Source organism: Danio rerio, chromosome 24 (assembly GCF_049306965.1).
Source record: "Danio rerio strain Tuebingen ecotype United States chromosome 24, GRCz12tu, whole genome shotgun sequence".
Classification (NCBI taxonomy): domain Eukaryota; kingdom Metazoa; phylum Chordata; class Actinopteri; order Cypriniformes; family Danionidae; genus Danio; species Danio rerio.
In genome coordinates, this window is record NC_133199.1 from 34,250,401 (window position 1) to 34,271,954 (window position 21,554).

Sequence of the window (21,554 nt, forward strand, 5' to 3'; positions counted from 1 at the left end):
AGCTTCTTGAAAAATAAAATATTATGTAGTGTCATCATGGCAAAGATCAAATAAATCAGTTATTAGAAATGAGTTATTAAAACTATTATGATTAGGAATGTGTTGAAAAAAATACACTTTTATTAGTCTTTAGAAATTCACTTTATATACCTATATAAAATATATAATATTTTAAATCTATAATAAATAGTGTATCTATTATAACAAATCTAAAACTATAAAATGTATTAGTTTAAAAAAATGAAACTAAAAAGTATGTTTTTACAGTACATTTTTTTACTGTTTTAGATATTAAAGCTGCTCGATATGAAAAATATCAAACATTGCAGTTTTTTGTAAAAATATCAAGATAAAAATATAGTTTTACAATATGATTTAAATTAATCTATTTAGATATCATTTATAATTGTAGATTTATTGGGATGATTTAGTAGGGGAGATCATCAAATATTAACAAAATGCACGAAAAAATGTATAAAACATAACCAAAATACAATTGAAACAGACAATGCTTTATGGTTTTATTAGTATTGATTTACAGAAATTCTACAGAAGTTTTCATTGTTTAAATAAATACATCTTTCTTAAAGTGACAAACCCAATTTTTTGTGTCCAAATGGTTTCAATTAGTTTAAAAGCTTACATATCCAAATAAAGATCTCTAACTCTCTTTTGGTAAAATGTTGCAATGATTAACACAATACTCATTTCAAGAGTTCCCACTAAGATATGCTTGGCATTTATAGCTGGTTTGGCATGCTGTCCCGTGAGAGAACCCTGAGCTCGGAGATATTTGAGCCCATGGCTCCCACCCCGGTCAATAAGCATATCTGGGGATCCGAGATCAGGTAGGTCTCGGTAGTTCCCCCTTTAGAAAGGGGAGAAAAAGGAGGAGATGGGGTGGAAGGAGGGGTTCTTCCAAAACGAAGATAGAGCAATACGGAGAAAGTGATCAATTTATATTAAGCTAGGATCACTCTGATTGGATTATTACTGATTACGGATGAGTGGCCAGCAGTGCTCAATCATATCACACGCTCCTCTCGAAATTAGTTTATGAAACTTCACTTGTTTTGTGATTCAGGGTTAATATTCTCAACTCGAAATTGAAGATTTGCAAATTTCTACAACAATGCTGATATGATACATTGTGCATCTCTACTAAATATAGTTACGAAAAGAAACCATTCTTCCCCACCTAAAGTTGATACCTCTGCATTTAACCTCATTTTGACCTTGTTTCTTTACCTATGAGAAGTCGTCCCTGTTTTTCTTTCCTAAAAGCGGCCATTTCAGACGTTTGATGTTTCAGGCAGACTGTGCTAATTCACGTTAATCAAACATGCAGTCTTTATAGTCGAACCATTTCATTTGGCTGAAGGAGGCCCTCAAACACTAATTAACTGCTCTCGCTGGCTGTTTACCAGAAGCACTTTCTAGAAAAATCCAATATATGAGCTTTCATTTCATAATGCAATCTCATCCAAAGCTGCTCTCATATTGATGATGACTACAGCACACCAGCAGCTTTCTGGTGTTTATTTGAAGAGATATCAAAAATAGAGGAAAGGTTCATATCAGAGAAATTATTGGGGCTTTTTACACTTTTTTTTCCTTTTTTTTCTGACAGGATATAGCCATTCGATCTTGAAAAGGACAGGTGTAAATGCCCTCCGAAATGAAGTCGAGATGGATAAAAATCCAATCGCTCAGACCACTTCAGGAGGTGGTCTGGGATGCATTCCAGATGATACTGGACAGGCCTAAATGCGTTTGGTTTTAAAAAGTGGTGTAGTGGTTAGTGCGTCGACACATGCACTCCGATGCTCACGGCGACCTGAGTTCGATTCTGCCTCGTGGTCCTATGCCAATCCTTCCTCTCTCTCTGCTCCCCAAGCGTTCCTGTAAATTCTCTCCTGTAAATTCTAAAGATGAAAACCCTGAAAAAAATAAAATAAAATAAACATGAGAGCATGTGTTGTAACCTATATAACCGTCAGACACACAAGCACAAATGCATAAGCAATGGACGGCCACAGATGCCAGTTTGAGATGTTTGTTTTGTTTTATATTTGACCGTTTGAATAGTTGGTGGTTCATTCTGCTGTGGTGACCCCTGATAAATAAAGGACTAAGCTGAAGGAAAATAAATAAATAAATGATTAAATTCAATTGTCAAAGGAATATCAGATGGCAGCATTAAAAAAGATGCAGCACGCTGTACACATATAGCAACATAGGCTCATTCTGAAAATGTAGCCCTGTATACATTAATGGAGATCATGAATTATGTAGCCAGAAGTACGTATGGCTGCATTTAATTTTTTAAATGAACACTATGGAGCGGTATGACGCCATTTCTTTTCGTGCTTACCAGCTGACCGCTTACCTCCATATGGATGGCTTTCCAACTGTTATCAGTTTGTCCTGTGGGCTCACCATGTACATTGGTGGACTTGAGATGCAGAGAGGAGTTGTCCACGATGATGGGGTTTGAGTCTGGTGAAGAACAGTTCCATAAAGCGGGTATGACAAAAACAGAATCAAAAAAATAAAATATACAAGTAAATAACAGGGTGTGAATGTGGTAAAACATGGTAAATATCAGGTGAGTGCTTTTCTTTTTCTGGATTGCTTTTTACATTTGTCGGTTGGGTTTAATGAAGTGAGTGGGTGGAACAATCTGTGCTTTTTAAAATACTATTGGTTGGGTTTAGGAAACGAGGAGAGTGGGTCAGTCGATCGGTCTGTCAGTCAAACAGTTAGTCGACAACAGCCTCTTGTGGATTTACAAGAGAACAGCAGGCACAAATGGCACTCGCCAGAGAAATTTTAGATCATAAAAAGCACACACAGCGGCCTCTTGTGGATTCGCGAAAACAAAAACTGCAAAAAATTAACCTCCTGGGATGTATTTGATGGTCTCCAAAAATGTATATAGAGGTACGTTTTCAGAATGAGCCTGGGTTGAAATATAGAGTTTTCTTTGTTTACAAAGACACTTTGTTTTGTTTTTGGAAGAATATGTTATATGAAAATTTATTTAATTAATGCACTTGAATGATGTCCTGCATATCTGAGACCAAAAAAAAGAAAAAGATTTAATTTACAATGAAAATAGTTTATCTGCCAAATAAGAAAACTGTAATTAATTCATCAAATAAAATATGGTGTATCTGGTGGTTTAGTCCACGTAACCTATTGTTACGTTATAGAACGTAATAATTATTTGTTTATTTATTTTATATATATATATAAATATTATATATATACAGATTTGTGTTTTGTTTATGCATTCGGAGCTGATGTTGTGTTGCGCACTGTGGAGCATGCGCAGCTTTTTCTCTCTCTCTCTCTCTCTCTCTCTCTCTCTCTCCCTCCCTCTAGAGCTGCGCTTGATTGCGGTCCAGCCGTGTTGCGTGTGGGAGGGTATATAAGCTGGAGGAGAGGAACAATGGTAGATCTTTCTGCTCGGTGCAGGTCGCAAATCTCCGTCGTCGCCGCCGCTGTTGTTCCGAGCGTCTCCTATCTCCTGCCCCAAATTGTTGGTTAACTTGGTGTGAATTGATCGATTTCTGTTACTGACAATTTAATTATTTTCTAAAACGGCTCTCTGTTAAATCTGAACCTATTGGCTTTTCTGATTAAATATTTATATATATTATTTTTGGTTAGAAACAGAAGCGGTAGGTTGGGAATCGCCATTTACTTTAAAACGTTTTCTCCTGGTTTGTGGCAGCAAGGGAGAAAGGGAAGTTTGCTGTAATTTTATTTGGGGTACTTTTATTTGAGCAGGTAAGTTAGAATTATTTCCCCGCAAGTTAGCTGTCTTTTTGTTTATTATTTTGGCCTGGATTCCCTTCCGAATAGATGCTTCTATCTTTGTTGTCTAAGGAAATAATAAATATTGTTACTACTTGATCAGCGTTGTGATTATTGTGAGTTGGGACAGGAGAAGGGGAAAACCCTAAATTGAGTATTTGAGTTTATTACTTTGTTTTTTTACACTTGTTATTGTTCCCACCAACCCTAGACTGGTCGGGACGTAACACTATAGTTAAATTTACATATAGTGCAGGATTTAAAGATCGGAATCAAATCCGTTTACTACAAAATATCACTGTTATACTATTTATTACTATCATTAAATTTAAATTTACTACAAAATCATGTGAACATCCTTATCTTATTTTCACCCATTCTGAAGCAAGAATACAATCTTTTAAATTCTGTAAACCAGTGTTTTTTGTTTTTGTCACGAGTGGAGTATGCAAGGGTAGCTGTTATGGGCTGTGCATACTCAGTTCAAAAGAACCTCCCCAATCAATGCTAATGTTGGGTAGCTGTTGAGGGGTGGTGGGTGCTGTGACGATAAGCCTGAAGAAAGAAATAAATTAATTTTTTTAATTTTTTGAAGTAGAACAGAGGTCTTCAACTGCTTCTGGATGCCTGTTATTTGACCATGTGTAAACAGAAACATAGTGTTAACATTTTGTTTCTCATTTATATTTTGCTAAGGTTTTAATGATTTTGTGTGTAAATGCCATTCGTGCATAAAGGAACAAAAGTTGCCTCTATACTGCCTCATAATGTTAAATTTTAACTAAAAACTGCAGTCAAATGTATGTTTAACTGAATTTTTGCCATTTCACAAAATGTAGGCTGAAACATGTATTTGAAATTGCTTTAATAAACTGTTTTTTTAAACCTTTTTTTTTATTTAAGCAGTACTAAAATGAGCACAGAGTGTCTGCTTTAATAGCGGTCTGAAGTGATGCACTGTAACATCTTCATTAGGACTCTGATTTATTGGTCTGAGGGATTGGTAACTCAATCTAGGTCAGCTAATTCCTCAGGGTGTTTCTGAACTGTAAAAATCAAGAATAAGCTTTTCATTTTCAGTGATATATCATATACTGAGCATGTGCATGGTTAGTAACACCAACCCCAAGATCATCAATCATATTCCTGAACTCCAAGAAACAGTTTTTGTAAGACAGCAATACACAATATACTGTATAGTGCTTATTTACAGTGCTTGATAGTGAATCAGCTACTGTACAAATCATATATATATATATATATATATATATATATGTATATATATATATATATATATATATATATATATATATATATATATATAGAGAGAGAGAGAGAGAGAGAGAGAGAGAGAGAGAGAGAGACAGAGAGAGAGATGTTTAAAAGAATGTGTAAATCATACTGAATTCCTGCTAGTAACATTAAAAATGAAAAATGATAGGAATGAGAAAACAGGAAATGCGTTCTTCTGCCTACATTTTTGTGAAACTGTTAAAACATACTTAAAGGTGCAGTATGTAAGTTTTCGACTTTTCTGAAGCATAAAAATAACAATATGTTTGAAGATATTTTAGAAACATACTAAGTTAACATACATGTTTATTTAAAAAAACAATGTTAAAGTTTGAAAATGTGTGTCCAGTGTCAGAATGTTTGTCTTTGTTTTGGTCTTTATAACCTGCCCACTGCCTGTTTTGCCAATTATATTTCAGCACTCCAGGTTACTTTGGTGGAAAGTGCACTGTATTTTATTTATGTCTTGAGGGCTGCTTCAATATCAGTTGCAGATCAGCCACAGATTAACCACATTAGGTGGTTTATAATTAGCAAGTCCAATTAACAATATGTCCTAACAATATGTGACGCGACAAGATTCCAGAGCCAAGCAATGTGACTGTCCTCACACAACGCAAAACAGAAACATTTAAATACAGCCATTCATAAACACAGAACAGTGCACTCACTGCACTTTAATGTAATGGTACAGTTTAATAATGCATATTAAACCTTTTTAATATTATTAAAAGTACATGCTAAGTGACAAATATTTGTATGTTTGCAGTTTGGAGTCACAGTTCTAACATTCTCTATCTGCTCGTGCTTTTAATATGACAAAAAATGTCACATGACTTGGCTTTCAAACTTACATTGTTAGTATTTATCACTGAAAAAAGCACATAATCGGTACCTGAGGTAATTGTTTTCAAAGTAGTTTATACTCTTGTTCAGCCATGAGAAATAGAAACTGTTTCTGAAATAGAAATTTCAGGTGATGGTCTGAAATAGGGGTGCCCAAACTTGGTCCTGGGGGACCGATGTTCTGCAAAGTTTAGTTCCAACCCCAATTGGACACACCTGAACCAGCTAATTAGGCTCTTTCTATGTATACTTAAAACTTCAAGGCAGGTTTATTGAAAGAAGTTGGAGCAAAACTGTGCAGGGCATCGGCCCTCCAGGACAGAGTCTGGGCACCCCTGGTCAGGACAAAAAATCGTTTAACACAGAAAAGATTCCTTTTGTCGCATGTTGTCACGTGTAGTTACAGTACAGTGTAGGCTTGATATTTATTTGGTGTCATCAATCTGGAAACCTATGTTGAGTCATTAGCAGAGGGGCAGAGTGAAAAAGTGTTTTAAATTGTAACTGCTATACCTAGTTCAACCACAGGGTGTCACTCTTACAAACTGCACCTTTAAACATATGTTTGACTGCATTTTCTGGGTGAAATGAACACTAGGGGCAGTATGACAAAAACAACTTTTGTTTCTTTTCATACTATAGATATTTCAGGGACATATTATTGACAAATAAAGGATTATTTCTATGCTGTTATTTGCATAGCACCAAATAAACACCACAACATAACTTAACAATGACTATGGTTTGTGTTTGGAAGTTTAAAGTACAGTTCTAATTCTTAATTGTATTGAAATGTAACATTTTTAAACCAACATAAATTAATATGAAATAACTATTTAGCACACTTTCAAAATGTATGCATGCTGTGTTAACGAATGACATTCGACTAGATCCGCAAAGAGATCGATGAGAAAATGTGAAAGTTAGCTTTTTCGATAAATGTCTGGACATGATCTGTTTTTGATTGACCCTCAGTTCTGCTACTTTGAACAAATAAAAATGCCAGGAAACATGGTCATGTGGTTTATAGTACTATATATACTATTTAATGCAGTAATGTTTTAGTAGCCACTAGATGGCAGCAGAGTAATTGACCTGGTCTTTTCTAAATTTGTTATCAAAAATACATTTCCCTCACTTATCTATCTCCATATGGATAACTTTTTTGATGGTCAGTTTGGTCGCTAGTGATGCAGGGCACTCCGGTTTGAGTCTAGTGAAGCCCATTTCAACAAATAAGATAAAATTAAGGTAAAACTATAGCTATGTGGTCACAGTGTGCTTTTAATTTTTTTTTTTTATCTTGACATATGCATATGTTTCATGTGTCACCGAATGATTTTGCGAGAACATAAACAGCTGAGCAAAACACTATAAATAAAATGCACACAATAAATAAAATTGAGTCTACAAGAAAGCCTAAGAAGGTATTTTAATGTTTAATTACAAGCTGTTCACACATTAGCAATAAAAAACACACATTACAAAAAAAAATCATGCATATATAGCTCCCTGTTAAACTGAAACAACTCTGGAGCCCAGCTGACATTTCTTCTCTGTGGAAACACATTCCAACTGTCACAGTAATGTAAATAACAGCTGCCCAATTATCATGATTCTCTGCTAGGTTAATATGAACATCTGAGGAGATTCCAGCAGAGCCAATGATTCCCTGCTTCAGTTTTATTAATGTTTTTGGCAACAGGGAAAAAAAATAATCCCAGTTAGACTTTATCACAGCTGTGGTAATAAATGAGGTGCAATATTAAATAAGGAGTTTGATAACTGAAATTGTCAAAGCTTTTGAGATAAAGTCAAAGACGTTTTAATTAAACTGCGCTGCGGTTGATCTTTGAGGACTTTCGCTTTTTATGTTATTCTTTATGCTGCTATTCAACACGAAATGTTTCTGCATGATTTTTGTTCACTCAAAATGAATGCTTTTAATTTTGAAACAATTTTTTTGGCATATAGTCATATAGTGAATCATATATTTTAAAGTATGTTCTCTGTCTAAAATTGTGCCTATATTATATTTACGGTAACACTTTATTTTGCTATTACAAGACCTTTGGCTCAACAAACTACTAATTTATGAATTCCTATTATAGTTAGTTGTAGTCTGGTCTAGGTATTAGAATGTAGACTGTATAATAAGATCATACTTTATAAGTACTAACAAAAACTAATAACTTATTAATAAGCACTGTTGGGGAAAATTACTTTTGAAAGTAATGCATTACATTATTGAGCTACTCCCCAAGAAATGAACAAGTTGTGTTACTTAGTTACTTTTTACGATAAGTAATGCCTTACATTACTTTTGAGTTACATTTGCGTTACTTGTCCTTACCTTTGCTGAGGCTTGATCTTTTTCATAACTTGCAGGCTTTTAAAAAAATTGTGTGGTTTATTTATAATCTAATTTCACAGCTGATACCACACATAGATTGAAAAGATATGGATGTAGTATCCGTGACATCACCCATTGGTTTTTGAAGAACCCAAAAGAAGCTATATGTAGGTGTGGCCAACTGTTTTGTTTGCGTGTCATTGGGGAAACCAAACAAGGGCAGAGGCGGAGCGTGAGCAGAGCTACAGACGCCTGCTAGCATTTTGCTTAGACGGGCTTTCCTATAGGAGACACGCTTAATACTTCATTACCTGCGACTCGTTTGTGTTCTGACCTCATGTGCTTGGTTGTATACTATATCAATGAAGTGTTTAGTCTTTTAACACACTGTTGTAATACATTGAGCCACTAAGCATTGCTGAAATCCAGGCATACCACTGTATGACAATGTTTCAGATGACTGTTCAATAGCCTACAATCAATCTGTCAGATTCTGGGGTGTTTTACAGGTCTAAAGAAAAATATAAATGATCCTAAATAAACAAATATGTTTATAGATTTGGTGTATAAGTTTATAATTTAACTCACCTGGGAAATGGAGGCCACTTGAATGGTTTGTGAGCACAATTAAGTGCACACAGCGTGCCATATTATCTGAATTTTGTAAGAAACAATTCCAAAAAGCAACTGACTGTGTAAGGCCACATAAAACAAAACAAAAACACGATGTATATGCCGAGTTCAGCGGCTAATCAGCCGGAATCAGCTGAGGTAAAGTGACGGCGACCGGCAAGACCCAGCTGTCACTCAAGTAGCCACGCCCTTAATTATGCAGACTTTTTATAATTCATAATAAACAAAACAGATAAGTAATAAAAAAATTCACCCCCTCACAGTTGTCATGAAAAGTAATATTAGCTATATGCATCAAATTCTTTCTTTGTAGCAGGCTGTAAACACCTTTTTTTCTGCTGTAAAGTTGCCCATTTTAACAGTGGACTCAATAGAAATTTGCTCTGTGATGGAGCCAGGACTAGCGGAATTTCGATGAATTGCAGTTTCGATTACTTCCGTATTTGCTTCACGAGGGAGAGCGTGGAACTTATACAATATTATAATTGTGCATATACATTCGATTAGTTAGTACTGAAGCCAAATCTGGAGCTTATCTAACAAAATAACTTATGATAATGGTCCACAAACTAGTACACCCAAATGTATATGTTATAGAAAAATATTAAATACAAATTTAAAAAATAGGAAAAATCAAGAGGAGCAAAACATTTTTTAAAATGTTGAAATGTTGTAGTTTGTATTTTTTTTCAACATTTTGCTTAAATGTAATTGTGTTAGCTTTCAATTTATAAATATGTTTGGTGATAAAAAATATTTAAATAAATAAATCTGTTTAATAAATCTGTTTGGATTAAATGCACCAAAATACATTGCCTATATTCTCTGAGAATTGGATAAAAATATTAATTTTCAAAATGGGGTGTACTCAATTATGCTGATCACTGTAACTCACGTTACTCGTAATGCCTTACTCCCAACACTGTTAATAAGCCAGTATTTAATAGTTGGAATTGGTACGTAAACATGTTTTCCCCATATTTAGGTTATATAATATGGATTATAGAATATGTAATATTAAATAAAATAAAAATATATTAGTTAAAATGTAACATAAAATAGCATTTTTTGTTGTGCTAAATGAGGTCAATAATTTGATTAGGGTATTTGGCATTTTTTTATTAAAATGTGCAAATACATACATTTTATATTTGTTTTTTAAAGTATGTGTGCGTTTTCAAGTTTAAAAAAATCGTACAAGTTTTAAAACAAATAATTCAAATATACACTCCTTCACTCAATCCTTCGTGCCTGTGTTTTATATACTTTACAATAACAGACAATCTGTTGCTGTTCCGTAAATTGGGTATTGCTGAGGGGACGTTTGGTTACTTTCGGAATCGCGCTTTTCTTTAAACGCTTATAGGGTGATGATGATGATGATGATGATGCGCGGTCACGCTGCCTGACGTGTCTCCTCCTCATCCTCTGCCTGGAGTAATAAGGCGCGCGCGGTGCCACTTTATCTGCTCTCCTCTCGCCTTTCCTCATTGCGACCTGAGCGCAGTGCCATGCGCGCCGGTGCGTCTCCTCCTCGTGCCAACCGGAGCCTCAGACCCCGGCGAGATGCGGGAACTATAACGGGAGCTCATATGTTTGGAGGTTCTCCACTGGATTGTTGGTAAATGTTCCTGCCCCACTCTCTGACGACCATGCTTTATTTCCAGCTGGTGATCATGGCGGGCACGGTCATGCTGGCATATTACTTCGAGTACACGGACACGTTCAACGTGCACGTGCAGGGCTTCTTCTGCTACGAGACCGCGTACACGAAACCCTACCTCGGACCCGAGGACACGAGCGCCATCCCGCCCGCCCTGCTGTACGCGGTGGTCACCGGTGTCCCCACACTGATGGTAAGTCACTGGAGCCGCTGCTCATGCCAGTTTATTGACTGATTAGTGATATCATCGGGTGATCAGATGATATTAATTAGTACTCAAAAGTGTTTTTAAATGCACATTCTTTCGTTGATAAATAAAGAAATGCATGCATGGATGTAGATCAGGTTTGATACTGCTAAAGGATAACTGCTGGAATGATAAGTGATGTTGATGGATAAGTGATCAGTTGATATTGCTTATGTTGATAAATGTTTTTAAGCTCAAGTTTAATTAATTACTGCATAAAGTGTATTTGATTTGTAAGTGTTAAGTTAATATTTACTGTCATTAAAAATAAATCTGAGGTTTATATTTATTTATTGATACATGCAATAATGACTGCATGACTTAGCTTGATATTGAGGTAGCATGATGAATAATTGATACTTATAGTCATTAGTACAAACTTTGGAGATCATTGCAATGTGAATGAATGCATACATTACAACCAGGCTTAAAGTCGATAAATAATAACAGGTGAATTAGCCTAATAAGTGTCATCAATTGATGTTAAAGTCACTCATCAGATTGCATAACACTTAGATTTCAATATTTGGCTCGCAAAAAGAAAATTTGTGATTATTTGAAAGCACAAAAGAATTAAAAGGTAATCCCGCTAGTTATTCATATACTGTATCGCTTCATGCTAATTTAACTTGACTGAGTTGAGATTGTGATTCAGAGCTAATTTTCATATTCTTTTTCAATTAATAACTCACCATTTCGGAGAGTGTTTATGTGTTCAGTGGATGCTGATTTCCGTTTGATATTAATGATTTGATTTTGATTCATTTTTGTTTGTTTATTGATTAATAAACAGATGATTGCATGGAGGTGAGATGCACACCTCTCATTTGGATTGATTAGATGAGCTGGAGACTGAATGGTGATTAACTGTGATTTTTGATTGCTGTTGATCAAGTAAAAACCACTGGGATATGTTTGTTAATAATTCATTTGCAGTTTTTATTTTAGTTTTTGATTTGGATAATTGTATTGGTTTTCATTTTAGAGGCTTTAAAACACACTGCTTAATATTGATTTTGATTGAGGAGTGCTACACTGTTCAAAAATGCTGGGTTCCACACAATTCATTCATGTTGTCCCAACACAAATCAATTAAGCTAGCTTAACATTTTTAAGTGGATTGAACTTAAAAGCAATTACGTTGACCTAAAAACCCCTCAAGAATCAGTCCCGTAGCCAGGGGGTTCGGGTGGTATGTAAGACCCACCCCTCACTGACAAAGGTCCAGAATTTGTTCCATACATGAGCTTATTATCCTACTTTGTCTGCTATACCATCATAAATTTGGGGAAAAACCTAATCTAAAACGGCTTTTAAGATCAAGTGAAACATCTTTCGCTACTGGTTTGTTTTTAAATAAAGAAAACATTTTACAAGGGACTTTTACTATAAATCTTGGACTTATTCTTGATTAAAAAACTGATCCATAAAAGTTGTGAAGCACCAAAAGCGCCTCACATTACAATTCAAGTGAACACTAATTTGGCTGTTGTTGTTATCCATGATTTTTCAAATGTACTTTTTTTACAAGAAAAATTATGAAGCAATACATAATAATAATAATAATTATAATATTTATAATAATAATTATTATTAATATTGTTATTATTATTATTATTATTATGTTTTCATTATTTTTTATTCAAATTGTCCATTTCTGACTGAGGACAGTTGGATGTGCTGGCCAGTTTTTTAAATAAATGACAATAGGCTACAGTAAAAAAAAAAAAAAAACCTTTACAGATTCATAGTTTTTTTTTCTAATGATATAATGTACTAAATTAGTATTTGAGAAATCTTTAGGAAATATTTTGGTACATCAAAATGTGTGGTTATGATGACCCTTCAACAAGCTAATTCAGCTAAAAATAGTGCTTTAGATGCTGTATTTAAATCTCATAGTTACATAGAATAAACAACATAAAGGTCCACATTTTGGGAAAAAAGAACCACCCCTTTCACCAGGCTAGCTACAGGCCTAAGAATTGTGTTGATTCAACTAATCTTTCACCTTTTTTTTTTGTGTGTGTTGATGAACGCATGGAATTAATTCAAGACGGAGATAAAAAATAAATGAAAAATACCTTTGTAATACCTGCAACAGAGTTGTGTGAGACTAGCAGAAAAATGCCATCTTTAAGATGAGCCTCGAGTGAGTCATAACAGCATTTACTGAACAGCACTACTGTTCATCATCACTTTCACATAGAAATACATCCCATCTCAATCATCAGATTTTGGGTGTTTATTTGTAATTCAAAGGCTTTTTTTAAAACCATTTCTGCACAGAATATTCATTTCCATCCATGCAGCACTGCATAATTAACCAGATCCAAATATGTTTACCACACATGTCAGCATAATGAGATTTCATTATCCATGCACGCATAAATTAAGCCTGCATAAACCCTCTCTCTCTCCTCATATCAAGGGCAAAACCTTTGATGTGCGATCACACCATGCACTGCCCTAAAACTGAATTGCGTCATTAGTTTGACTATTTGCTGGTTACTGTGTCACACTGTAGTTGTTTATTCCAAAGTGCAAGCTTTTTATTCGCAAAAAAACTGTGAGTATAGACATCTCACATCTCACTGTCTGTAATTTAATGTTCACCAGCCCACATTATTTCATCAGTGGCAGTGACTCAATCTGAAGTGCTGTCATGCTGGACCTTTGCTGCTCCATCAGCTCATAGTGTGGTTTTGTGTCCACATAATGTGTTTAACAGATGAATGGCAGCAGATTAGCTGATGTGCTTAAAATGCGAACCTTTCGCCCTTTTCAATTTGTTTTGTTGTTTAGATATTTTAAGGTTGCGTTCGGTTGGATCCTGTTCTTTTCTCCTTGTCTCTTGTAAGCATACATGAAAACTTTATACATACAGCTAAAGTTGGAATTATTAGCCTCCCTGGTTATTTTTTCCAAATTTCTGTTTAACGAAGAGAAGTTTTTTTTTCAACACATTTCTAAACATAATAGTTTTATTAACTAATTTCTAATAACTGATTTATTTTATCTTTGCCATGATGACAGTAAATAATATATGACTATATATATATATATATATATATATATATATATATATATATATATATATATATATATATATATATTAGTATTCAGTATTATAATGATTAGAAGTCATTGTATAGCAGTGGTTTGTTCTGTTGACAACTGAAAAAAAAGTATAGCTTAAGGGGGCTAATAATGTTGACCCTAAAATGGTTTTACAAAAATTAAGAACTGCTTGTATTCTAACCGAAATAAAACAAATAAGACTTTCTCCAGAAGAAAAACAAATGTTATTTTGGGTGTCTGTGGGGGCTTAAAAAGTTGTAAAATGTCTAAAATCTCAAAAACGAAATTATACATTTTTACATTTACTGAAATATTTTGTAGGTCAATAGGTTCTTTTGAAATATATTGAATTTTCTAATGACACTATCACATATTTTTTTAAGGAAACGGCTGCTTTATAAATTCAAATATCTTTCATAATTATGAGAACATTAAAGGGTAGCTAAATCTCCACTACTATTATTTAAAACATCACTAGGGCTATGTCCTTTTCTGCAATATTACATTCTGTGCAAAATTGCTAACATATATCCAGTCCTTAAACAATCCATCTCAATAAAACTTCAACTTTTTATTAGAAATGTTAGTTTTTGATTCTATTTAGCATAATGGTTTAATTATTTTCCTTGGATAGGTGGATGCTGCACACTGGTGGTGGATGAGGAGATCCCCCCATTGTGTGTAAGGCGCTTTGAGTGCCCAGAAAAGCGCTATATAAATGTAAGGAATTATTATTATTATTATTATTACAAAAAATAACATTTGTTTAAAAGTACTCCATGTGTAAAGTGCTGAGGACACTGTCCTGGACAGATTGCTGTGCATCCATTTAGTTTATTATAGTTTGTAAAACATTTAAAATACTTGTTCATTTTATTGTTTAAGAAAGTTAATGTTAAAAAAAAGTTACAGTATATATACCTTTAGAGCTTGCTTGTTTTGACACAATGTCTACAATATTTAATTTTGTTATTATTAAATAATACTTATTGTTATTGTAATATTAAATGTTTTAAATTATAAAATTTTTTGATAGGACAAATACAAAATCTTTTCCATCTGAGCCATTTAAAAAATCCTTAGCTATTAGCTCTTTATGAATATAAAATTTCAATCACAATGGTCTTAAAAATGTCTTAAAGAATTCTTCAGAAACACCAATTATAAGAAATACTGTGAAAAAAAAATCCTTGCTCTGTTTAACATCATTTGGGAAATATTTAAAAAAGGAAAAAAATTCACTGAAGGGCAAATTTTGTCTTCAACTGTAAATGTTCATTTTAATATTTACCTTCCTAAAAGACCACTTATTTTTCAACTTTTTTGATTTAGCACATGTACATTTTGAGTCTTACCTCAGCAAGTAAAGTAAGTGTATGTTTTGCTTTGCTTTCCTGGTAGTCTAAATCGAGTTTCAGACTTACGCAACCCTAAAGGTCAGACAGTTCTTCCTGCTTCCTATGTGAGTGGGTGTTTTTTGGCTAGAATAAAGTGTAATGTAATTTAAACTCAATGCTGCATAGGTATAACTTGGAAGGAAGAAAAAGAAAATCAAAAATAAAGAATATGTATTTTTAGAATCCATACTTGGATGCTCACAATACATCTATTTCATTCATGGTGCTGACAGGTTGCTACATGGCAGTTAGGTTGTTATATTTCCTCCCAACACCTTTCTAAGCAGAGAGATCGGCTCATGTTTTTTCAGACAAAAACAATCCGGCTGTCACGTCGCAACAGCGTGACCTCAGCCAAAGCTGTCGTAAAAGAGAGATGAACTCGATCTTCACAAAGTACCGCTCATAAACTCCACCGCCGACTCCAACTGGAGCCTGAAACGCTGTGATTTGTAGTCTGAAAGTCGTGCGGTAAAGATATGAGTTTCAGACAGAGATATTGCTCCTTCTGAGCTGATATTGGCGATGGTGACATTGATGTGTTAAGGTGTGGGTTATGGGGGGATAGGTCTTACAAAAGGAAATAGTTTTTATTTTAAAATCCCTCAACATAATGCGCTCGCTGCTGGTTTGGAATTTAAATTGTGCGATATCACTCAGATGTCTGGATAAGGCCCATCACATCTTCATTTTAAATGGATTACAAGGTAAAATCTTAATTAATGCTGATAAATCTGCTGATAATGAATGGAATTTGGTGATTACTGCCAAATGTGCTAAACCATAAAGCCTATTCGTCATCAGAGATTAAAAAGTTTGAGGATAATCGCTTTAGACAGATATGTAATGGCTTTTTCTTGGTGCAGATTGGCTGGATTGCGAAAGGTTGGTCTAATAATCATGTCAAAAATAATAGTTTGCCTTAAAAATCTCATTTGACTTCCAAGATTTTGGTGAGTTTATTAGATCTGGATGAATTTAGCATTACTTGCTCATCCATGAATCCTCTGCTGTGAATTAAAATCTGCATAACCTTTAAGTAATTAGTTACTTTAAATAGGTAAATTAGTAAACATAATACCTATAATAATATAATAATAAAAATAAACGCAACAAGTTGACTTTACTTAAAGGTGCTGTATGTAAGTTTTTGACTTTTCTAAAGCATAAAAATACCATGTTTGCAGATGTTTAAGAAACATGCTTTATCTAAAAACAATGCTGAAGTCAGATATTCTGCTTTGAAAATGTTTTTTCCATGCCAGAACCATTTCTATGTCTTTGTATCGGTAATTTTAACCTGCCCAATGCCAGTTTAGCCATTTATATTTCAGCACCTTTCAGGTTGCCTTGGTAAAAAATTGCATATTTCATTCATTCATTCATTCAGAAAGTGTCACGTTAGTGATCAAGAACAGGATCAAAAACGGGAACAAAAAGGGTGTGGATCCAAGTGCAGATTTAATATAGTATGGTGCAGTAACAGTGACAAAAAAATACAAAAATCCAAAGTACAAAATAACAAAACAAACAAACCAGGAACTCAAACAGACTAAACTAAAACTAGACTTTGACAACTAGGATAAGATACTAAACTGGATACAGGATGACAAGATACAAGACTGGATTCAACCACATACCACAAGGAAGACAACAACCGACTGACAAACAGAGAATGAATGACTGAATATATAGTCCAGGTAATCACGGAGAACGGAGACAGCTGTGGTTGTAAATCAGTGTAGATGAGAGACCGGGTGTGTGTGCGAAAGAATGTATGGAAATGTAGTTCTAAAGCCACTGTAGTCCGCTGGGGGTTGCTGGCGAACTACAGTGGCATCTGGTGGACATACACAGTCATGACAGAAAGGCTTTCAAAGCATGCGCCTTGCGACCGAAATGCGACCTCCAGTGGACAGTAGCACACACCGAAATGAGACGCAGATTCAAAGCTCCACATGAGGTGGTCATTAATTAGCAAATAATATGAATATTATGAACGTAAACATTAGGTGAGCAGGTTACATTGTAACTCTGTGTCCTAACAACACGCTACGTGGCGAGATTTGCAGTGATAAGCAATTTGTCTGTTTGCACCAGACGAAAAACAACAGAAATTGAAATACAGTTATCCAGAAGTACAGAATATGCAAACACTCATGAAATGGTAAGGTTTATAATCTAATTAAACCATAATAAACTGCTTTAACATTATTGAATGTACATGCTAAATCACTTATGTATACAATTTCAAACGGTTTATTTTATTTTCAAGATCTGAGATCTGCTACTGCTTTCAGTATATGGCAATAAGTATCATGTAAAATACCATTCATACTCACATTATTAGACAGTAGAGATGTCTGATTCATGAGAAATGTTGTTTTGAATGAAGAATGCTTAGAAGCTAGGCAATTATCATTAGGTCTTTTTTATTACATTGCATTGTTATTATATTAAGCACATTCTGGCTGTGATGTGGATAAAAAGCTCAAATTTTTATTATTGATGAACAATATAAAGGTATAATCATATTGGTGCACATTGGACTGACAATGCTTAATTTTAATGTCAATGTTTTCAGCCCAATAAATAAACCAATTGTCACCTTATAAGTATTATTTCATTTTAGCAGGGCTTTGTTTGCATGTTTTTGTAATCAGAAACATTCTTGTCTATATATATATATATATATATATATATATATATATATATATATATATATATATATATATATATATATATATATATATATATATGCTGTCAATTGATTAAAAAATTAACTAATTAATCACTCTTTTTTGTAATTAATCACGATTAATCGCAAAAAGCCATATTTATTATAGAAATAAAAACACAGGCATGTACATGCCATTTGAATTTCAAAACAATCGATGCCAAAAACAAACAAAAATGATTTCCATGTTGGATTTTAAGCGGACTACAAAACAAATACAAAATACAGGCATTGCAAATATGAAAATTGGAAAATTATAATAATAAAAAAGTATTAAATACAACAGTTAAATAAAACAGTTGTATTCATTGTAAAGTTGTATTGCTGATAGTTGAGAACATTAATTATAAAGTAGAAACAATTTTGCTTAGTCCTCCTTTACATTCAGCCAGTTGCTAAGACAGTCCACTCTGTTGACATTATCGGGGGACAATATGGCCCTTTTCTTTTAAATGATGTGAGTTGAGAGTGAGAACAGTTTCACTGAATCAGCAGAATCACTGAATCAGCATATGCATTTTGGTGCCTAATTTTAGTGCCACTGTTGCTGTGACAGGGACTTAAATGCAACAAGGGGTACATTAAAGGCACGTACCAAAGATATAGACTTCTTACTCGCTGACTCGCTTCAGATTCATCAACACGCATGATCGCGTTCATTAAATTTGCTTAAACTAAGCGTTCTAAAGTATGGCTGGATGTTAAAAGCAAGGATTCTGACACAGCAACAGGAAGCAGACGCTTTACAAATGTTGCGTTTAGGGGGAAATAGGTCAAACTTAACGAAACATTTGAGACTAGAATCAATCATCGAGAATCATCGAGGGCTAGAATCAATATAATAATAGGATAACGTCCCCCTCCCTCTGTTTTTGACAGCTTGCAACATCATCTGGCACTTTCACTGAGTACATTTACACGGACACCAACACTCTGATTATATGATTAAGATAATACTCTAATTAAGAGTTTGCTATGTAAACAGCGATTTTTGATTACCTTAAAGGACCACCCGAGTCACGAAATGTGGAGGTTTTTCTTTCCATTCGCCATGCGGTATCAAATTCTATTAAAACAACACTCTTCCAGCAGTCCTTCATATTTTCATCCAGTAATTGTCATGGGGCATGAACAATATGTTGCTGGATAAAAGTGAACTGCTGAACTGCAGTTAAAGTCAGTTTTTTTTATCACTGTTTTTATTAATTTGTAGGGACATTTAACATTTACTAAAGAAAGCAAAACATACAAAATGTTCTTTTGGCTCAGTCCACGGGTGCCGAAACTTGGTCCTGCAAAGTTTAGCTCAAACCCCAACCAGACACACCTGGCTAAGCTAATGAAGCTCTTATTACAACCCCTGGCAAAAAGTGAGGAATCACCGCTCTTAGAAGATGTTCATTCAAATGTTTACTTGTGTAGGAAAAAATACCATGCACAAACATGCCACAAAACTAGTTTCATCCAACAATCCAACCTTCTGGCTGTATGAAACATTTAAAAACACTGTAGTCAATTACAACTATTTTTACAGATCAGATCAAAAAGAGGAAAATTCTATGCAATCACACAAATCTGAGGAAAATCATATGGAATCACCAAATAAAAACACCACTAGTACGTTGTTGCACCACCTCTGACTTTTTTTCTTGAATTCAGCTTGAGTCATGGATTTTATCTATTCACAAATAGTTTGAATGAACATCTTCCAAGAGTGGTGATTCCATACTTTTTGCCAGGGGTTGTAGGCTTTAAGGAAACATCCATGCAGGTGTGTTCAGACAAGTTGGAGGTTAAATCAGGATGCCGCAGATGCCACATACAAAATTATTAAAAACTACTACTAATAATAAATAAACATGAATAATAAAAATTACAATTACAGATAAATAAATATATAAATAAATAAATGCATTTACATGAACATACAATATTTGTTTTTTTTACATTTTATGTAAATAGCATGCATCAAATAAAAAAAAATGTATATATGAATGGCCATGAAGTCAGAAAATGTGTTATTTGCATAATATTTTCTCTCTTTCATTTCTTTTGATTGTGGTGTAAAAAAAGACCCAAATATTTTCTGATATTAATATGACCCAAACACACAACCACTAACAAACAAACACAAACACACAAACTTGTTTATGTGGTTTACGAGGTAATGCTTAATGTATTTTATACAGTAAACTGCTTGTTTTATGGCCTCACCCTAACCCTAGCCCTAAACTCAAGCCTCACAGAAAACCTATAGCAAATTTTCCACAACATACCCATGTCCTTATATGATTTTGTGTCCTCATAAAACACATAAACAAATACACACACACAAAGCAACTTTTATTCTGAATTAATATATATATACTACTTGCCAAGTCTTGCCGTTGATCCCACTTGTAAGAGCAACAAATAATAAATTGACTTCTAGTTGATCATTTGGAAACGTAGCAGAAGGTAGATTTTTCAGATGAATCATCTGTTGAACTGCATACCAATCATCACACATACTGCAGAAGACCTATTGGAACCTGCATGGACCCAAGATTCTTACACAAATGTTTGGTGAAGGAAAAATCATGGTTTGGAGTTGCATTCAGTATAGGGGTGTGCGAGAGATCTGCAGAGTGGATGGCAACATCAACAGCCTTAGGTATCAAGACATTTAAGCTGCCCATTACATTACAAATCACAGAAGAGGGCAAATTCTTCAGCAGAATAGCGCCTTCTCATACTTCAGCCTGTACATCAAAGTTTCTGAAAGCAAAAATGAATGAAGGATAGAGTTATTATTTAAAATAATAATTTAAGTTTTAAATAGAACATCCACAAGTTTAGTGGATGTTGTTTTGATCTCTCAGTTTAAAGCTCTTGAACTGGTGTTTTTTTCTACATGCAAACCCTAGTTTTGGAGCCGCATAGACATCGATGACAGCCGTCTGCCACTGACAAGCAGTCAGACTTGATGGATCATCATCCTCTTTCATGTCGACTTGTTGAGGCTTTCCATTTATGTTTCTTCTAAGAACAACTTCTTTTATGTCTTAGTCCACACTTGTATATCAAAGCGGAGTTCACGCTTGAGTGGTGACAGACTTCAGAGGCAATTCAACAACTAGTCTTCAGTATTGACAACACAATTTTAAAGCAAATCCTCTGTTATGCTTTCAGACACATATGTAACTACATCCACTTAGCTGTTGTGGCCTCTTTATACTGTGTAAGCCTGAATGGATGTTTGAATGATGTTCTAAAAAATCTAATTATTTTTTAACTGTACAAATCGTGCTAACCACTACTGTATGTTCCTGCTAAAACTTCACAGTTAGAGCTGTTATTATATTGAATAGCTTTTGTGTGGCACAGAGTTTTCTTTCAAAGTGGTTATTAATAATTATATGGTACTACTGTATGAGGCTATTGAATTTTTGATTCTGATTGGCTGATGAAAATTCTAAGGAGTGCAATTATTTTCAGCAAGC

The 21,554-nt window shown here is 34.2% G+C and overlaps 1 protein-coding gene across 12 annotated transcripts in view; it reads left to right on the forward strand.

Moving 5' to 3' along the window:
- plppr5b (phospholipid phosphatase related 5b) overlaps positions 1 to 21,554 on the forward strand; it is a 106,442-nt gene that overhangs the window by 16,630 nt on the left and 68,258 nt on the right. For 6 of the 12 annotated variants that reach the window (XM_073939922.1, XM_073939919.1, XM_073939924.1 and 3 more), the window contains one exon: positions 10,615 to 10,803. In XM_073939922.1, coding sequence (XP_073796023.1) covers positions 10,615 to 10,803 — 189 coding nt within the window. Of the gene's footprint in view, positions 1 to 10,415; positions 10,804 to 15,560; positions 16,043 to 21,554 lie in introns of those variants that run through there. The other 6 variants (XM_073939926.1, XM_073939925.1, XM_073939927.1 and 3 more) reach the window with 3 other exon arrangements.